Source organism: Pleurodeles waltl, chromosome 5, assembly GCF_031143425.1.
Source record: "Pleurodeles waltl isolate 20211129_DDA chromosome 5, aPleWal1.hap1.20221129, whole genome shotgun sequence".
NCBI lineage: Eukaryota > Metazoa > Chordata > Amphibia > Caudata > Salamandridae > Pleurodeles > Pleurodeles waltl.
This window is the reverse complement of record NC_090444.1, coordinates 1,717,329,772-1,717,349,357: the sequence shown is the minus strand read 5'-3', so window position 1 is coordinate 1,717,349,357 and position 19,586 is coordinate 1,717,329,772. Positions and strand designations below refer to the sequence as shown.

General features: G+C 44.9%; 1 protein-coding gene across 1 annotated transcript in view; it reads right to left on the bottom strand.

Annotated features, from left to right (window-relative positions):
- LOC138297149 (adhesion G-protein coupled receptor F3-like) overlaps positions 1-19,586 on the bottom strand; it is a 385,565-nt gene that overhangs the window by 262,351 nt on the left and 103,628 nt on the right. The window contains exons 3-4 of the mRNA XM_069236640.1: positions 5,636-5,812; positions 1,884-1,987 (exon numbers count right to left, since the gene is read on the bottom strand). Of these exons, the coding sequence (XP_069092741.1) occupies positions 1,884-1,987; positions 5,636-5,812 (281 nt within the window). The remainder of the gene's footprint in view (positions 1-1,883; positions 1,988-5,635; positions 5,813-19,586) is intronic.

The window sequence follows — 19,586 nt, the reverse complement described above, 5'->3', positions numbered from 1 at the left end:
GGGGCACCTAATTGTCTGGGGTTGCAGGATGTGGGGGTGTTGTTGGGTGCTGCAAATGTCCTTCTCTGCCTTTGAAGACCAGTTTGGCAGCCCTCCCCCTTCCTGCCTCACCATCTGCTGAGGGGAGATTCTCTCCCCCAAGCACATTCCTTTGTGTGAAGTCAGGCCACTTCACACCTCATCAAGGTAGCCTGGCAGAAGCTGCTGCAGGCTGGCCAATCAGAGCACAGCAGCAAAAACAATGCAGAGCTGAAATTGGCAACTTTTTAGGTAAAGTCTAAACTTTTTACCTGGACAAGTTATATTAAATCCAACAACTGGAAGTTGTGGGATTTATTACAACAATCAATTTGATACCAAATTCTTGGTATGTAACATTTAAGGAGACTTTAAAATTTAAAATAAAGTCTGACCATTCTAGCCTATGAAGGCCATTTACTTAAATGAGGGAAAAACGAATTTGGCTGTTTTTACCTCACCAGGGCTTATAAATCTATTTTTATAAAGTCCCTGCTTATAGTTACATGGCACCCAGCCCTAGGGGCACATACGGCACACCTTAGGGGTGACTTATATGTAAAAATAAGGTAGTTTAAGACTTTGGAAGTACCTTTAATTCCAAAGTCGAATTTGCATATAACTTTAATTTAAAAGCAGCCAGCAAGGCAGGCTTGCTTTTAAAATGACACTGGGCACCTCAGCAATGCACCTAGGTGTGCACCACCTATGCTGTGGTCCCTAAACCTACATGCCCTACCATATACTAGGGACTTATAGGTAGGTTAACTTAGCCAATTATAATTAGCCTAATTTGCATATCCATTTTACACAGAGCACAGGCCCTGGGACTGGTTAGCAGTACCCAGGGCACCATCAGAGTCAGGAAAACACCAGCATAAAGTGGAAAATGGGGGCAAAAAGTTATGGGGCCTCTGCAATCAGCCCCAGTTTCTCACATATGCCAATTGAGCATAAGCTACAACTACCATTTTTTAGGGGGAGAGGAGAAGCACTTTAGTGTAGTTAGCAGTGGTAAAGTGCACAGGGTCATAAAACAAACAAAAATGAAGTAAGCAAACAGGAGATCTGAAGGTCCAGAGGTTAGGGTGGAAACCACGCCAAGGATGCTGAGCGTAACAGGTGCTAATATCATATCTGGGAAATAAATCTACCACTGGGTATGTTGGATGCAATACATAGGACTTATTATTAGTTTGTGGGGAACAACATTCAGGTTTGGTGTTTAACTCCCCAAATTCTGCATGATATGGAAAATACTGTATTGGTTTTATCCTGTTAAATTTTGGCAGGGTTGAACTGACGAAATATAAAAAAGTTGAGTTATTTGGTGCATCTCCTAATTATCGGATGTGTTAAATAAAACCACACTCCTAATTTAAATGTAAACAATGGTTTACTAACGGTTTGGAATTAGCCAAGCCACTCATAACCAGGCCCCTTGAATGTTAAATAGAATACTTTGAATTGTGTTAGTTTTATTAACTTAAAAGTGCCCCTCACTTTAACTGGCATATGATCTCTCAAACGTCTCCCTTTCGTCTCTGATCACTACCTCGACACTGACTTTCATTTAGGAGAAAGATTTCCACTAAATGTATGCCCAATATAGTAAAAAGTTAATCTAAAACATGATTTGCCAGATTATGTCAATTGTACCAGTGCCAGACAATTTGCAAGGGTACTCTGCAATTTTGGACTGATCATTGTACAATGTTATAGTTTTGATTTTTTTCTGGAAATGCCACAAGTTAGGGAATTTTGCTGCAACACATGCCTTGCCAGTCACTGGTGCAAGAAAGTGCAGCAATTGCGCAATTTATGTAATCTGATGCTACATGTACTGATTGCATTTTAATACTTACTTCCCCTGTAATATTATATTTCAGGTCTGCGTAGGGTTTAGAGGTGGCATCAGAAAGAACTCCCTGGTAGGTTTCATTAAGGATAAAGTAGCCAGTTACGTTAACTGTTAAGATAATAAAGAAAGGTGTTAGTTCAACATATGTTGTTACATACACAGAAACATATATGAAAAGCTCATCAGCACACAATTTGTCCATGTTAGCAATTTCTGCTTCCAATACCACAGTGATATTTTGACATACCACTGACAATACTCAAATTACATTGATGAGACATATGAAACAACAACACGGGTGGTACAAAATCTGTCATGCCAATGTCACTGGTTACATTTTCTAATTAAAATAAATACACTAAAGATGCCATTTCTGGCTGTGACTCAGTGTTCAGAAGTTTGAGCCCTGGAAGTCCAAATGAGAGTTCATTTGAAGCTTCAAGCCCAGTCTGCACTCCATAAGGCTGAAAGTATTCTCTCGAATGTCCTGCTCTGTTACTCAGACATATTACAAGAATGGGTAGTGGACTCCCTCTTCAGTAATAGGACAAGGATGTGGGTGACCTGGAGTCCACTTGGTTGCTTTCCCCAGATGGTACAAGGGTCCTGACAGACCTGTGCAAGTGACTACATGGCAGGCTCTGCTCTCGGCAGAGTAGAAAGCTCTATCGGTACCCCAGACCAGAGCTCTGGTGAGGCCCACCTGGGGCAATGTGCTGGTTCTGAGCTCTGGTGCCCCTCCCGGGTGAGGACCCTGGGGCCTGGAGTCGGTGTGCTGGCCACTTTGTCACAATGTGCTTGGGACAAAGTCCTGCAGGCCTGGGGCATTGCTCCCCTGCTTAGTTGGGCTAAAAAAGCTCTGACCTGGCCTCGGGTCAGAGCTGTGGGGTGGAAGTCCCAGCCCTAGGGCCCCATTCTCTTGCCCACCATCTCACAAAGTAAGCAGGATGGTGTTCTGCATGAACCAGGAAGACTCCAATGCTTGGCTGGGTTAGGAAGCTCTGACCGAGCCCTGAGTCAGAGTTCAAGCTAGCCTGTGGGTGGAAGCCCCTGGACAAAGGATTCGTTCTCTGGCCCACCATGTTGCAAAGTGCCCTGGATTTAGTCACAAGTTCATGCCGACCATGATGACCAGCTACAGAGACCCAGTTAGGCCCTGCTGAACAAAGCACCTTGAATCCTGGTTGTGAAGCATCTCTCAATGACGGTTACGAAGTGCTATGAGGCTGTAAACTCCTGCTCCATTGTCGAGGAGGCTAACGTTGAGGGGCTTGTGATGTGAAGTCTTGTGCCGACGATGCGTTGTGCTCCGGCTGGTTCCAATGAAATTGTGGGGGTTGCGATGCAGAGTCCTGTGCCATTGTCAAGGATGCTGTCAATGAGGTGCTTCAGAAATGATGACCTGTATCAAGGACGCGTCACACAGTGGCCGTTCTGAGAGGGTTGCAGGCTGCATTGTAAAGGACTGCGATGAGGAAGTGTCTTGCAACCGCAGTTCCATGGAATCTAAGGGCTGTGATGCAAAGTCCTATGTCAGTGAAACATCATCTAGTGGTTCCGATGTGGAGTTCTGTAAGGTGATACGTCACACTACCTCAGTTCTACTGGGACCACAGCTGAGTGGACAGAGCAGATTCGGACCCACTTCCAAAGGTCCAGAACTGGAGTGGCACCACTTGGAAGGGCAGGACTCACAGCTGGAAGAGTTCTGGTGCTGGATACAAGGTTGTTGGAACCTGTTCTGTCTCTGAGGCCTTGGAGTCACTCTGGTGGTCAAAATACAGGTCCAGTCCTTCTCACTCAGGCAGGAGGGCATCAGGGCAGCGCAGCAAGGTAGCAGAGTGGCAGTCCTTCTTGGGGCAAAGCAGCACAGTAGTTCTTCTGAGTCTTTCACAGGTCCAGTTGTGTACTGAAGATCTGGGTCTGAGGGTCCATTATTTATACCCAATGCTCATTTTGAAGTAGGAGAAGGTTCTGGAAGTGTCCACTCTCCTGAAGAGTCAGGAATATCCTACCTCCCTGCCCTAGCCCCTGTGAGAGTGTGCAGGCAGAGCCTTTGTGATGTGCAAGTGTGGTAGGTGACAGCTCCACCCCTTCATTAAGCCGGAGTGGCCCACCCTGCCAACACTTAGCCTCCCTTTGTCTTACTGTCTCGGAGCAATACATACAGACCAGCTGCTAGCTACACCTAGGCATGTGACCCTGGGACAGGTTGTAGGCACCAAATGGTTAGGAACAAAAATTGCCAAATTTCTAAAATTGGCATTTTCAGAACTGTGGCTTCAAATCAGACTTTATCTTTAGATTTAAATTACAATTCTTTAGACACCAAACTCAAACTATCTTCCTGCTTCTAATTTAAAGTTAGCACTTATTAAATATAATAAGGAAAACCTTCTGACTACAGAGAAATTGAACACCAGGTTGGTGAGTGCTTTTATTCCAAAAGATAACTACCAATATGTTGGATTTTTGATGATTCCTTTTTTTTCACAATTCAAATTTCTTGGAGCACAAAAGGTGAGAGTTTTCAACAAAAGTAGTCGGAGCACGTCTACTCATTGCATTATCTTGAGCCTTGGTGAGTCACCTGCACCTACGGTGTCTGGCTTTTTTGCAATTTAGTGGCTCTCGCACCTTTCTATGTACATTACAACACTTTTTTTATCTCCTTGTATATGTTTAGCCTACCATTGAGTCTCGATTATGTTATATCATGTGAGGTAAAACACTGTTTAACCAAAATATTTTTAAAGTAGGTAGGAATTCTTTAATTGACTCAAAAATTATCCTTTGTTACAGAGCGCAGTGTGATGAGCCCCTTACCTTTTTTCCTAATAACACCCAAAGATTGTCACTACGGTAGAAACTTCAATAATTTTAATGAACTTGACTGAAGAAAAACAGAAAAAGGAGCCTTGATAGAAAACTATTGCTTACTGTATTTGATTTCAAACAAGATTGAACTTGAACGCTACTTGACAAACATTATCCTTACTTTCACTACTTTACACAGCACCGCACTATGCTCAATAAATTAAGCAACACAGTTGATTGTATAAATACAATACAATATGCTCATTTTATGCTGTCCTTCTGAGTAATCCTTTCTTATTTACAATATATTGTTAATGCTTAAATTAACGGACTGTAGTGAAAGATAAGTTTTGATTTAATCTCTCATCAGAACATTAGGTATAATGGATCCATCATACCATATACAACTCTGAACTGAAATTTGATGCTTAAATGAATCCTTGGGATTCATTTTCTACTTATCCAGTACTTGAAAGGATATTATGTAATGTAAGTTCTCCTTAGATTAGTGGCATTATTTACCCCACAGCCATTATTTCTGGTACCGTTGCATAAAAATATGAGGGCCAGATTTTGCTATGAGTAGTTGTATCTTACTTCTGTTTTAGAGATGGGTTACACCTCAATATTCAGGTCTGGTTTGTGGAGTATTATCTATTAGTAATTGGCAGGAGTAAACTCCCTTTCAAGATACAAAAAAATCTGTACTAGGAGTCTAAGGGCCCAGTCATTGTTATATCGTGATTTTCACACTTTGCATTTTTGTCTTTTCTATGTATGGGTCCCAAGCATTACCTTCTCCATAAGAGCCCATCAGATTCATCCAATGAACTGTCCGATATTTTAAATATTTTACACTGAAAACATGAAAGTAGAATTCTGTTCTTCGAGTTCAGCAACCACAGAGTATTGCAAAAATAGCTGATCAATTATACCCACCTATACTTGAAGGGCCGGAGAAAGGCTCCTCGCAAAATGGAATGTCCTCATCGGTGACGGCCACACATTCACAGGGTTCAGAGTCATTGCAAGGTGTAAAGAAGAAGCACACTGAGATGTTCCAGGCATATCCATTGTTGCATACACATGTCTTGAATGTATCAGTGACATTACACACTAAAGACATTAAATGCTGTGTGTTAATTCTATGCAAAAAAGCTTTCAAAATACATGCAGTATTCCTTTAATGTTTAGACATGTTCTATCGAAGGTCTTCTCCAATGGAAAACATTTAAAGCATTGTTAAAAAGGGTTTTACACCCATATGACTTAAGTAAATACGTGAACATAGGACTCATATGGAATTATGTCGGTCTTTAAGCCTATACGCCAAGTGTCACAAATTAGGACCTATTTGACTATGTTTTAGGTATCATAATCCATAAAAGTTATGGGAAACAAAAGCTGTCATTTTGCACAAATTGTACCGGTTTTTAGTGTTATACAATTAGGGTCAGTCCTAGGGTTTACGTACATCTGGGCAGAATAGGAACGTTAGAGACCTCTAAGATATGGCATCACAGGAAGTGGCATCAATTGAACATTAACTTCCTGGCATTGTTGAAGCAGCTTTGCAAGAAACTACTTACCTAGAGAGGATATCTCTAAAATGGCTACAAATATAAATAATAATCCTACTAAAATAAGTATGCATATTTTAAAGCTGCATTATGTGGCAAAAAAAGCGAGGTCCATGTCTCTCTAAAACTGATATGATTACTATGATTTCACTATTTGCTTCCAGATTAGGGCATGATTACAATTTCAAGGTAGGTTGTCCCAGAACTATAGAGTGGGAATTCAGCTTCACTAGTGAAAAGGGAGGGCTAGAAGTCACTTTAAGATAAGGCATTTGGGTGGTCATTCTGATATTGGTGGTCTCCTGAAGACCACCACACTACGACTTCGGCTGTTTGGCCTAAGCCAAACTGCCTAAACGCTGCCCATACCGCCAGGGCGATAGGACCACCGGGCTGGAGGTGAGCACTTCCGGCCAGGCGGTAGCTGCAATACTGCCATTGGTATTTCGACTCTGTAGAATGCCAACATTTTCATGGCAGCCACACCGCCACGAAAGTTCTGGCAGTCACGCACCTGGCGACAGGAATCTCCATTCCTGTCGCCAGCAGACACCCCCCCCACATGACCACACTTCTACATACATGCAACCCTATTCACCCATGCATTCACTTACATACAACCCCACACACTCGCACCCAAAAACTCACTGAGGTACACCCATTCACTCGCATGCATGCACTCAGACATACACATTAACTCGCATTCATGCACTCAGATATACACCCTCTTACCCCTGCATTCACACAAATATACATGCACTCAGACCCACAAACACAGACTCCCCCTTCCTCCCGCATTCACGCAAACATACAGGCGCTCACACATACACACAGATACCCGCATGCCCCCCGCATTCATACACATGCAGATACCACTCACATTCACACAACACCCCCCACCCTTCCACCCCTACTTTTCAACTTACCTTTTCCGGAGAGGTGGTCATCCAGGAGGGGATGGGTCCTGGCGTTTTCCACTGCCAGCAGAGCACCGCTGACAAGACTCCGCCACGCCATATCACGTATCGTAATAGGGTGGCCAGAGTCTTGTTGGTGTGGCGGTGCTGGTGGTATAACCGTCTCTCTTCCACCATCAGCCAGGCCAACGGGGCTGGGCAGAAATTCTACCGATGTTGTAATATGGCGGTCTTTGGACCGCTAGCAATGGCGGTCTGTTGGCGGCTGCGGCTGCGGCTTCGGTGGTTTTGGGAAAAGACCGCCAAAGTCATAATGATCACCTTGGTCTTCAGCAGGCATGGGGAATCAGCATGAAAGATGCATGCTAGATCGGGTGAGTGACCTGGAAGAGCTGGAACCAACAACAGATGGCACAGATGCTAAAATGTAAGAAGAGGTGACAGCACAAATGTCATACGCAGGTGGGGTAGCTAATACATTGGCAGGCAGAAGCAACAAAGGCTGGGACATATTCTGCACCTGTCGATGAGCCAGTTGGCTTTGCCAGCAAAGTCAGACTAACTCTGTGCACACCAACCTTAAGTCTGCAGCAGCCTTTTGGGTTGTGCACCAGCCGTCAAACCAGCCTAAGGTAGGAGCCCCGTTTATTCGCAGTAAAACATTTTTTTTTTAAATCACCAAGTGGGCTGGCCATAGGCCTGCCAGTCAGCTGTGGGTTTTTCATCTTTCCTAACTGAATCTATCCCCTTCCTTGGGCCTTGCAGCACTTACGTTTTGCATAGTGGACTGCTGTCCGTTATCACTGTGCAGGACACTTTGCACACACTGGGATATCTTAAGATGTTTGTAGGTTATTGGGAGATTATTAGCAATAGAATAAAATGTTTTAGTGTTTCATTCCATAACCACCTTCTCTAAATCAATCCCTTTGAAAACACATAACTAGGTTGGCTGAATAAGCTGCTAATATTGTATGATTAATATGACACTTTGAGTTCCATAACCTTTATCACCTTCCACAGTATGCTTTGACTTGTCGCTATTGCCACAGTTGGAGAGACAAGTTTGCAAAACAGAAACATTTTTTTAAATGAAATGAAATAGTCAGTTCTCAAACAACAACTGTAAACAATGGTATCCTCAACAGATGCTACCAATTTATCATCTATTTGACCTGATCCAAAGAAAATGTCTCACAATATACTTCTGTTTTTTCCTTTAACAGAAAAATATTGTGGGGCTTTCGAGAAAAGGGTAGCAAAATGTCAGAAGATGCACAGAAGGTTTGAGACTAATGACGTTTTTTTGAGCAGAGAAACAGCCACAGCTTTTTACGTTTTTACGTTGGTAGGACCTAATGGCGAGGAAAGCAAGATATTGCAAAGGAAGTGTGTTATAAAACAGAGTCCTGTAGATCTTCACAACTTATTTATTAAGTGAAATGCAACCCCACCAACAATGTCAGTCAGCCAGTACAGTCTTCAGCTGACTCACATGGACCTTCCCCTCCATGGAGACCTCCTGGTATGCTCTGCTTACATGTACTTAACGGAAGCTACACTTTCAATACAACCACAACACATCCCCCTTATATAATAATAAAGAAAATAGTCAAAAAATAAATGTAAGAACAATAAAGTAAGGAACGTAAAAACAAAGAACCATGTTTAACTAGAACCAGAAAGGCCCAGCAGGATGAGTAATTATTTCATGATGTAATCTTTAAATTTAACCTGTATCCTTCTAGATCTCATGATGGATTTAACTCAAAGACCGTTCTCAGAAGCACCCCTCCTGGAAGAGTTATTAGCTGAGGTCACTGCACTATGATCACTCCTTACCCTCACATCATCGCTGTGGGTATTTGTCCTTGGCAGGAGAGTACCATTTCCAACTTGAAAACTGGTCTTGTTGCCAAAGTACTTCACCAAACTGGGCATGCCCCACATACAACCAGCGTGAACAGTTACCACATTTGTCTTGATGGAAGTAATAGCAAAGAGACCCATAAACTCAGTCACACCCTTACTCTCCCACCTTGGTTTCTTATTACAATTATATCTCTCACAGTCCACTTCTTGGCTTGTGCCTGAGTTCTTCTCATCATATCTGAGTTTATACTTTTGCTGGTAAGACCTGAGTCTGACACCCATTTCCCACTTGTCCAACCCAACAGTTCTCTTGGGTGGCAACCACTCTGGTTTCAACTTGGAAATGGCCACGCTGCCCTCTAAGGATTCAAAAGGGGATCTTTGCGTTGCACAATTGGGAGTAGTGTGGTGTGCCCACCACATATATCTAAGTACCGCTTTGAGTGGAACTCTGGTCTCTATAGCTCTCTGCACACAGGCCTTCACCAGTCTGTTTATGCGTTCACCAAGGTAATTGGCCTGTGACACATAAAGATCTGCCTTCTGATGAGTTATCCCAAAATCAGTCAAGAATTCTTGCATCTCTCTCGAGATAAACTGCATCCCATTATCTATGAGTAGATACTTGGGCATCCTCTTACTCACAAATGTATCCTTCAGGAACTCCAAGACTGTCCTGGTACATAGTATGCCCACACACCTGGTTGCCACCCATTTTGAAGTGTAGTCCACTAACAAAAATGCAAACCTTTCTGTTGGTGGCAACAACGCAAACTAGCCCATACTATATAGACCCAACTTGGCCCACGGTTCATCAGGCACAGCAACAGGTGACAGAAGAACCGAGCTTGTGATGCAGGTCTTATCATCAGAGGCACAAAGACAGGATTCCTTGACTATATTCACCACCTGGTGATCCATGCCCAGCCACCAATATCTCTCCCTCACCTGGGCCTTGGTGAGACTCCTATCAAGATGTCCCTCGTGACCCAAATTGATAACATTGTGGGGGTCCTTGACCGCCGGGGTCGGCGGGAGCACCGCCAACAGGCTGGCGGTGCCCCGCAGGGCATTCTGACCGCGGCGGTTTGGCCGCGGTCAGAACAGGAAAACCGGCAGTCTCCCGCCGGTTTTCCGCTGCCCTCAGGAATCCTCCATGGCGGCGCAGCTTTCCGACACCCCATACCGCCATCCTGTTCCTGGCGGTTCGCCCGCCAGGAACAAGATGGCGGTATGGGGTGTCGTGGGGCCCCTGCAGTGCCCATGCCAATGGCATGGGCACTGCAGGGGCCCCCGTAAGAGGGCCCCACAAAGAATTTCAGTGTCTGCTTAGCAGACACTGAAATTCGCGACAGGTGCAAAGGCACCCGTCGCACCTTCCCACTCCGCTGGCTCCATTCGGAGCTGGCTTCCTCGTGGGAAGGGGTTTCCCGCTGGGCTGGCGGGCGGCCTTCTGGCGGTTGCCCGCCAGCCCAGCGGGAAAGCCAGAATGGCCTCCGCGGTCTTTCGACCGCGGAGCGGCCATATGGCGGTTCCCGCCTGCCTCAGAATGAGGCCCTGTATCATATGCTTGTAGGAGGGATAATTATTTTCCTCATTCATAAGGACTATAACTACTAATAGGGGTGGTAAATGTGAAAATAGCGCTCACCACAAAAATCTTTCTTCAGTATTTGAACAGTGCTTAAACAAGGTACCACTCCTACAAAACCTTATAAATGGACAATCCACAGATTAGTCCCTTAATACAAAACAAAAAAAGCACTCTCGTTCATAGAAATGTATAATGACACTACATCATATTAAATACAAGTTCCAACGTGAATATCCAATGCATTCTTCTTTATTGCTACAGCCAAGCCAACACATGTTTCATCTGGGTTGTGCTTCCCCAATTGACTTCCTCAGGGCGTCTTATGGCTGCTATGAGAACTATCCAAAATCCTATCTTCCGATCAATCCTAAAAAGACCAATATACAAAAGTACCTCTTTAATAATAGCTCTGCTAAATTTAAGTCTTAAAAAACGCAAGTGTTACGAACTAATGCATCTCCAATTTACAGCGACACTGCTGCCGTTAAGACGCGAGTACGTGTAACAGTGTCCTCATTCGTAAAGACATCTTAACCCCTTTGCTGCCAGGCCTTTTCCCCCTCCTGTGCCAAGCCTTTTTTTGGCTATTTGGGGTAGTTCGTGTTTAGGCCGAATAACTTTTTGTCCACATAAGCTACCCACTCCAAATTTGTGTACTTTTTTCTACCATCCTAGGGATTCTCGAGGTACCCAAAGTTTGTGCGTTGCCCTGGAAGAGACCAAGGAATTAGCCAAAATACTGCTAAAATTGTGTTTTTATAAACAAATGGGAAAAAGGGCTGCAGAAGAAAGCATTTGGTCTTTCCCCTGAATATGGCATCAACAAAGGGTTTGCAGTGCTAAAATCACCATCTTCCCAGCTTTCAGGAACAGGCAGAGTTGAATCAGAAAGCTCAATTTTTCAAAACAATTTTGGCATTTTACTGGGACATACCCCATTTTTACTATTTTTTGTGTATTCAGACAGAAATGGGTGTGAAACCAATGGTGGATCCTGGACAGCTAAACATTTCGGAAAACTAGACAAAATTTCAAATTCAGCAAGTGGTCATCTGTGTATAACAGCTAAAATAAAACAATATTGAAATTGAGGTGAAAAAAGAGTCATTTCTGTCCACATTTTCATCTATCACCTATTGCAGATTTTTTAAAGCAATATAACATTACGTCTGCTGGTCTCTTCTGGTTGTGGGGATATATAGAGCTTGTAGGTTCATCAAGAACCCTAGGTATCCAGAGCCAATAAATGAGCTGTGCCTTGTAATGGGTTTTCATTGTATACTGGGTATACAGCAATTTATTTGGTGAAATATAAAAAGTGAAAAATAGATATCAAGGAAACCTTTGTATTTCCAAAATGGAAACAAGATAAGGAATTGAGAAGCAGTGGTTATTTGTACATCTCTGAATTCCAGGGTTGCCGTACTAGCATGTGAATTACAGGGCATTTCTCAAATAAACATCTTTTTTACACACTGTCTTACATTTGGAAGGAAAAAATGTAGAGAAAGACAAATGGCAATAACACTTGTTCTTCTATTCTGTGTTCCCCCAAGTCTCCTGATAAAAATCGTACCTCACTTGTGTGGGTAGCCCTAGTGACGGTGACAGGAAATACCCCAAAATACAACATGGACACATCAGATTTTTCTTACGAAAAATGACCTGTTTTTTGCAAAGTGCCTACCTGTGGATGTTGGCCTCTAGCTCATCTGGCATCTAAGAAAACCTAGCAAACCTAGACAATTCTGAGAACTAGACATGTAGAGGAACCCAAGATGGGGTAACTTGTGGTGCTCTCACCATGTTCTGTTACCCATAATCCTTAGCAAACCTCAAAATGTGACCAAAAAACACTTTTTCCTCACATTTCAGTGCTGCAAAGTTCTGGAATGTGAGGGGAGCTACAAACTTCCTTCTATGCAGCGTCCCCCTGCATCTCCCGATAAAAATGGTACCTCACTTGTGTGGGTAGGCCTAGTGCCAGCAACAGGAAATGCCCCGTGGACACATCAAAATGATCAATTATAAAACAACCTGCTTTTCCTGGGGGTGGAGCACCTGCGTTTTTGGTCCTGCGCTCAGCAGCCATCAAGGGAAACCTACCAAACCCAGCCATTTCTAAAAACTAGATACCCAAAGAAGTCTAGCAAGGTATGACTTGCGTGGATCCCCCAGTGTTTTCTTACCCAGAATCCTCAGAAAACCTAAATTTAGCTGATACATCATATTTTCCCCACATTTGTGTGTGGGATCAGTGCACCGGCACAAATTTCCTACCACCCAACATTCCCCTCAGTCTCCTGATAAAAATTATACCTCACTTGTGTGGGTGGGCCAAGTGCTTGTGGCAGGGAAGAACCAAAAACATGTCAAAATCGATGATAAACCAAAGTGGGTCCAAACAGGCAGTTTGAGAAAAAAACAATTTAAGCTGACACGTTGGGCAGAATTGTTATCGGTATAGATGTGACAATGCTGGGTGGTAGGAATTTTGTGGATTCCTGCAGATTCCGGAAAGTTTAATCACAAAAATATGGGGAAAAAATGTGTGATTTCAAGCAAAGTTGGAAGTTTGCAGGGCATTGTGGGTAAGAGAATAGTATGGTATGTGAAGCGCACCACCATGGACTCACCCAGATGTTTTCACTTGTGTCTAGGTCTCGTAGATTTTTCTACATGGCAGCATCCCAAAGTCCAAAAAGTGCAGCCCTCACCATTCCAAGTGGGACAATTTTTAAAGTTAGCCAAGCTCTCATGCCCTAAATGTAAAATCAAAATCCAAAATAATCAAATGTCCTCTTGCGTGCCATTGGGATAAGATATTTTAGTGTGCGGGGGGAAGAGCTGAAAGACTGTTGCCCCCTTCAGTTGGGGTGGGGCATAACCATGCTTATACTGGCTGGTAGCCATCACCTCACTCCCTATTTTTTTTTTTTTTTTTTTTTTTAATTCTCTGGCATCTAGTGGGCTTTCTGCCCCTTCAGGGACTGGACTGGGGGTAATTGCCATCGATGGGCAGAACAACTTTGTCCCCATTTATTTGGGGTGGGAGTATGGCCATATGCCCACCCTCTTTAAAAAAAAAAAAGAAAATCTTCTCTGGTGTCTAATGGGCTTTAGGCAGATGGGCCTTACAAACATAGGCCAATCTGTGCCTAAGGAGGGCAGAAATGGCCAACAGTAATGTGCCCCCATGAGGAGCGACCCTTGCCCAAGGGGCTGCTCCTCCAAACAAAACACACACACAGACACCCACCAATCCATGGTGCCTAAGTGGTTTCTTAATAGGCCTAAAATAGATTTGCTCCCCAGGGGAGCAACCCCTGCCTAAGGGGTTGCTCCCGATCAGTAAAAAAAAAAAAATCAAAAAAAAAATCTGTGGTGTCTAGTGGTTTCTGCCCCCCTTGGGGGCAGAACTGGCCTACTAAAAGTAAGCTGATCTGCCCCCAAGAGGGGGCAGAAATGGCCTAAAATAAAATTCTTCCCCCAGGGGAGCAACCCTTGCCTAAGGGGTCGCTCCCCCATGTGAAAGTGGTGCAAATCCCTGGTGTCTAGTGGTTTTTGCCCCCCCTTGGGGGCAGATTGGCCTAAGAAAAATGGGCTGATCTGCCCCCAAGGTGGGTAGAAATGGCTTAAAATAAAATTACCCCCAGGGAAGTAACCCTTGCCTAAGGCGTCACTCCCCATCTGTAAAAAAAAAATCACTGGTGAGTAGTCGTTTCGGCCTAAAAGGACAGCAGAAATGGCCTAAAATAAATTCCCACCGCAGGAGAGTGACCCTTGCATAAGGGGCCACTCCCCTTAAGAAATGATAGAAAAAATCCCTGGTGTCTAGTGGTTTCTGCCCTCCTTGGGGACAGATCGGCCTAATAAAGATTGGCTGATCTGCCTCCAAAGGGGGGCAGAAATGGCCTAAAAAAAATTGGGCGAGCCTTGCCTAAGGGGCCACTCCCCCCCTCTAGAAAACACACAAACAATATCCCTGGTGTCTAGTGTTTTCTGCCCCCCTTGGGAGCAGAACGGCCTAATTAACGTAGGCCGATCTTCCCCCAAGGGGGGGCCAAAATGGCCTAGAAATAAATGGCCCCCTTGAGGAGCGGCCCTTGCCCAAGGGACTGCTACCCTCTTGTGTTTATACAATGTAAACAAACATCCCTGGTGTCTAGTGGTATTCCTGCAGCACAATCACTATGCGATCGTGCTTCAGGAATGCTCAGAAAGACATAAAAGGAAAGTAAAAGCCATTCCTTTTCTATGATGCCTCTCTGATCTCCCCCACTCCACGATCGAAAGAGAAATGCAACCATTTCTCTTCCGATCACGCTAGAAGCTAAGCTTCTAGCGAGATGGGCGCGACCTCTGATGAGGTTAGCGCAATTGTGTGCTTATGTCATCAGACTTCACTGGAGGGGGGCCAGGGTGGGGCAGAGGTGAGGCCCACAGGGGGAGCACTAGCGCTCCCCCTGTGCACCAGGTGCAGGACAAGTTGGTTATGTCCTCGACACCCGAGTGCTGTGGCTGAGGACGTAACCAGCTCGTCCCAGGCACCCAAGGGGTTAATTCCCTACTGACCAAAAGGGTTTCAAGTCCAGATCCAATGCTTTATAGTCAGGCCACCCCTTTACAATATAAGTCTTGATCACAGGAAACAACTCCTCCTCCTCCTCACTCTTTACACACTCATCTCTTGTAATGGCGGGCTATTAACCCAGCTCACACAACTCAAATCACTGTTGATCTCATCACCCTTGCTTTCTACTGGTAATCATGACAGTCAGCTGTTTTATTCTCCAATCCAGGAAGATACTGTACTTGAAAATTACATTTCTCCAATTCGTTGCTCCAACTTTTGAGTCTGGGAATAAGCCTCTTGCTGCAATTGCAGGAAAAATAGGGGATCATGATCTGTCCTCACTAGAAAAGGAATAACACACAAATAGAACTTAAAGTGTCTCACAGCCCAAACTATGGCTAGAGCCTCTCTATCAATGCACAAATAATGCTCTTCGACCTTCTAGAGTGCTCTTGAGTCAAAACCAACCACCCTTTCTTCACCATTCAATACTCGGGTAAGCACAGCACCCAACCCCTTAAGACTGGCATTCATGGTCAGGAGTTGTTTTTCTTTGTGTTAAAATGTGTTAAAATGACCCAAGGTGGGCGTCTTACTGATCTCCAACTGTCTTGAATGTCATATCACACTCATCTGACCATACAAATTGAACACCCTTTTTTAACAACATTCTGATGGGCTCTACAACACTCACAAAGGAGTTTCTGAATATAACATGGTCTTAGTAGATGTTAACCCAATTTTACACTTTTGCCTTTTTACAGTGAGTATCCTGTCTGCGTTTTTCCTCAATAGCTTTTATGATATTGGAATAGTCAATGTCTGTTAGAAATGGGGTCTTTGGTTGGCAGTCAGGTTACCCCCTGTCCTAGCAAAGACCCTCACTCTAGTCAGGGTAAAAGAGAATCTCCCTCAGCTAACCCCTGCTTACCCCATTGGTAGCTTGGCACGAGCAGTAGGCTTAACTTCAGAGTGCCAGGTGTAAGTATTTGTACCAACACACACAGTAACTCAATGAAAACACTACAAAATGACACAACACAGGTATAGAAAAACAGGAAATATTTATCTAAACAAAACAAGACCAAAACAACAAAAATCCACAATATATAAGTCAAGTTATCACTGAAAATGCAAAAAGAGTCTTCATGCAATTTTAAACACACACTAACATTGTTAGTGTGAAAATGTACCTTGGGCACGTCATAAATAACCCCGCTTGGGTGAGTGTGCGTAAAAAAGGGCTTGCAATGCGTTGATTTCACTCACGAGTCATTTCTCATTTCGTCGGGTCAGGTGCGTCATTTCTTCTCTCAGCAGGACAGCGATGCGTTGATCTGGTCAGCACTTTCGGGTGCGGGCAGGCCTTGCGTTGTTTTTACACATCCAGTGTTTACATCAGAAATCCAGCCGCACGATGATCCAAAAACCACACAGCGCGGGTTGCGATCTCACCAGCCTCTGTCAGCGATGCTGTGCGTCGTTTCTCGGGCCTCGATCTTCGGGTCGCGTTGCAGGTGAGGGTCGATTTTCAGCCGCAAAGCCGGCGGCACGTCGATTTTTCCGCCACAGATTGGAGTTGCTTTGATCTTTTCCCTGCATGACATTCTGTGCGTGGATTTCTTCCTCTTAGGTTGCCAGCTTCTCCTTTCAGGGTCCCAGGAACTGGATGGGCACCACTTGGCAGAGTAGGAGTCTCTCCAGAGACTCCAGGTGCTGGCAGAGAGAAGTCTTTGCTGTCCCTGAGACTTCAAACAACAGGAGGCAAGCTCTATATCAAGCCCTTGGAGATCTTCACAAGATGGAAGGCACACAAAGTCCAGTCTTTGCCCTCTTACTCTGGCAGAAGCTGCAACTGCAGGATAGCTCCTCAAAGCACAGTTAAAGGAAAGACTCTCTTGTTTGTGAAATCCTGCCTTACCCAGGCCAGGCCCCAGACACTCACCAGGGGGTTGGAGACTGCATTGTGTGAGGGCAGACACAGCCCTTTCAGGTGTGAGTAACCACTCCTCCCCTCCCTCCTAGCACAGATGGCTCATCAGAAAATGTAGACTACACCCCAGCTCCCTTTGTGTCACTGTCTAGTGTGAGGTGCAGCCAGCCCAACTGTCAAACTGACCCAGACAGGGAATCCACAAACAGACAGTCACAGAAATGGTATAAGCAAGAAAATGTTAACTTTCTAAAAGTGGCATTTTCAAACACACAATCTCAAAATCGACCTTACTAAAAGATGTATTTTTAAACTGTGAGCTCAGAGACCCCAAACTCCACATACCCTTCCGCTTCCAAAGGGAATCTACACTTTAATCATATTTAAAGGTGGTCCCCATGTTAACCTATGAGAGGGACAGGCCTTGCAACAGTGAAAAACAAATTTAGCAATATTTCACAGTCAGGACATATAAGACACATTACTATGGGGGTCCTTTTGACCCCGGCGGGCGTCGCCCGCCAGATGGAGACCGCCAGAAGACCGTACCGCGGTCAAATGACCGCAGCGGTCATTCTGACTTTCCCGCTGGGCGGGCGGGCGACTGCAAAAAGGCCGCCCGCCCGCCCAGCGGGAAAGCCCCAGCAACGATGAAGCCGGCTCCGAATGGAGCCGGCGGAGTTGCTGGTGTACGACGGGTGCAGTGGCACCCGTCTCGATTTTCAGTGTCTGCTAGGCAGACACTGAAAATCATTATGGGGCCCTGTTAGGGGGCCCCTGCAGTGCCCATGCCAGTGGCATGGGCACTGCAGGGGCCCCCAGGGGCCCCACGACACCCGTTCCCGCCAGCCTGGTTCTGGCGGTGAAAACGGCCAGAAACAGGCTGGCGGGAAGGGGGTCAGAATCCACATGCCGCCATGGAGGATTTTGGCCAGGGGAAAACCGGCGGGAAACCGCCGGTTTCCCTTTTCTGACCGCGGCTTTACCGCCGCGGTCAGAATTGGCCAGGAAGCACCGCCAGCCTGTTGGCGGTGCTTCCGCGGTCGTTGGCCCCGGCGGTCAATGACCGCCAGGATCAGAATGACCCCCTATATGTCCTACCTTAACCATACTCTGCACCCTGCCCTTGGGGCTACCTAGGGCCTACCTTAGGGGTGCCTTACATGTAAGAAAAGGTAAGGTTTAGGCCTGACAAGAGGGGACACTTCCCAAGTCGAATTTGCAGTTAAAACTTCACACACAGACACTGCAGTGGCAGGTCTGAGACATGATTACAGAGCTACTTATGTGGGGGGCACAATCAGTGCTGCACGCCCACTAGTAGCATTTGGTTTACAGGCCCTGGGCACATCTAGTGCACTCTCCTAGGGACTTGCTAGTAAATCAAGTATGCCAATCATGGATGAACTAATTTCATACACATTTTGTAAAGGAGCACTTGCACTTTAGCACTGGTTAGCAGTGGTAAAATGCCCAGAGTAACAAAAACAGCAAAAACAGAGTCCAGCACACATCAGCAACCTGGGAAACAGAGGCAAAAAGTTAAGGGAGACCACGCCAAGGATGAAAAATCTAACAATGTCAATTTGCACAATAATACATTGATATACAATAACGAAGTTGCATCACCATTTTTAGATTCCTCCATCGTGAACTCTCCATCAACCGTGGAAGAAAGGTACATCATCAGGCAGGCTCTGACACTTAGTCCTGAGGTTACTGACTGACAAGTCACAAGTGGAGTGGCATGTAACCAGCTGACAAACATATAAACAAAAAACCTAGATCATATCCCACAGATAAACACAGCAGCACTACAATGGTCCCAGTAGATTGGTCCTAATAAAACATGCATGGCCTGAGGGGTGCGTGCATTCCCAAAAACACCATGAAGTTAGATGCCACATGCAGTTAGAAACACTTAGCCAATCAAACCACAGCAACACGCAGCAACCATGCGTCCTTCAGGACAGACACCTGGACACGTACTCGCTGGACCTCATTGCGTCCAAAGTCAAGACCGACCTGCATTTTTTATCAGGACCTTATTTATGACTCCATGACAGCGGTTCACATTCTTCATCTCAAAAGGCATGTGGTAAGTGTTTTACTGTACTCAAAGAAATGAAAATAACACCACGCAGAAACCATGTACTTTGACAAAGTCCTTAGACCCAGGTTCTGTAACTGTTCTCCCAGCTGTATTGTTTAATTAAACAAACTGTTCCAGTTTTGCCAGATGCCTCCTGTCTTTTCTTTTGTAAGGTAAATTCGAGCAGCACCTTCCTCAGTGTATTATCATGGTAACTCACATTGTCACATCTTCACCATAAATATTTTGCCTGGATGTTAGATACTTCCCCAAGGACCATCATCATCATCTTCTGAAAACAGGCTGCCGCCGAGGCCAGCCTAAAT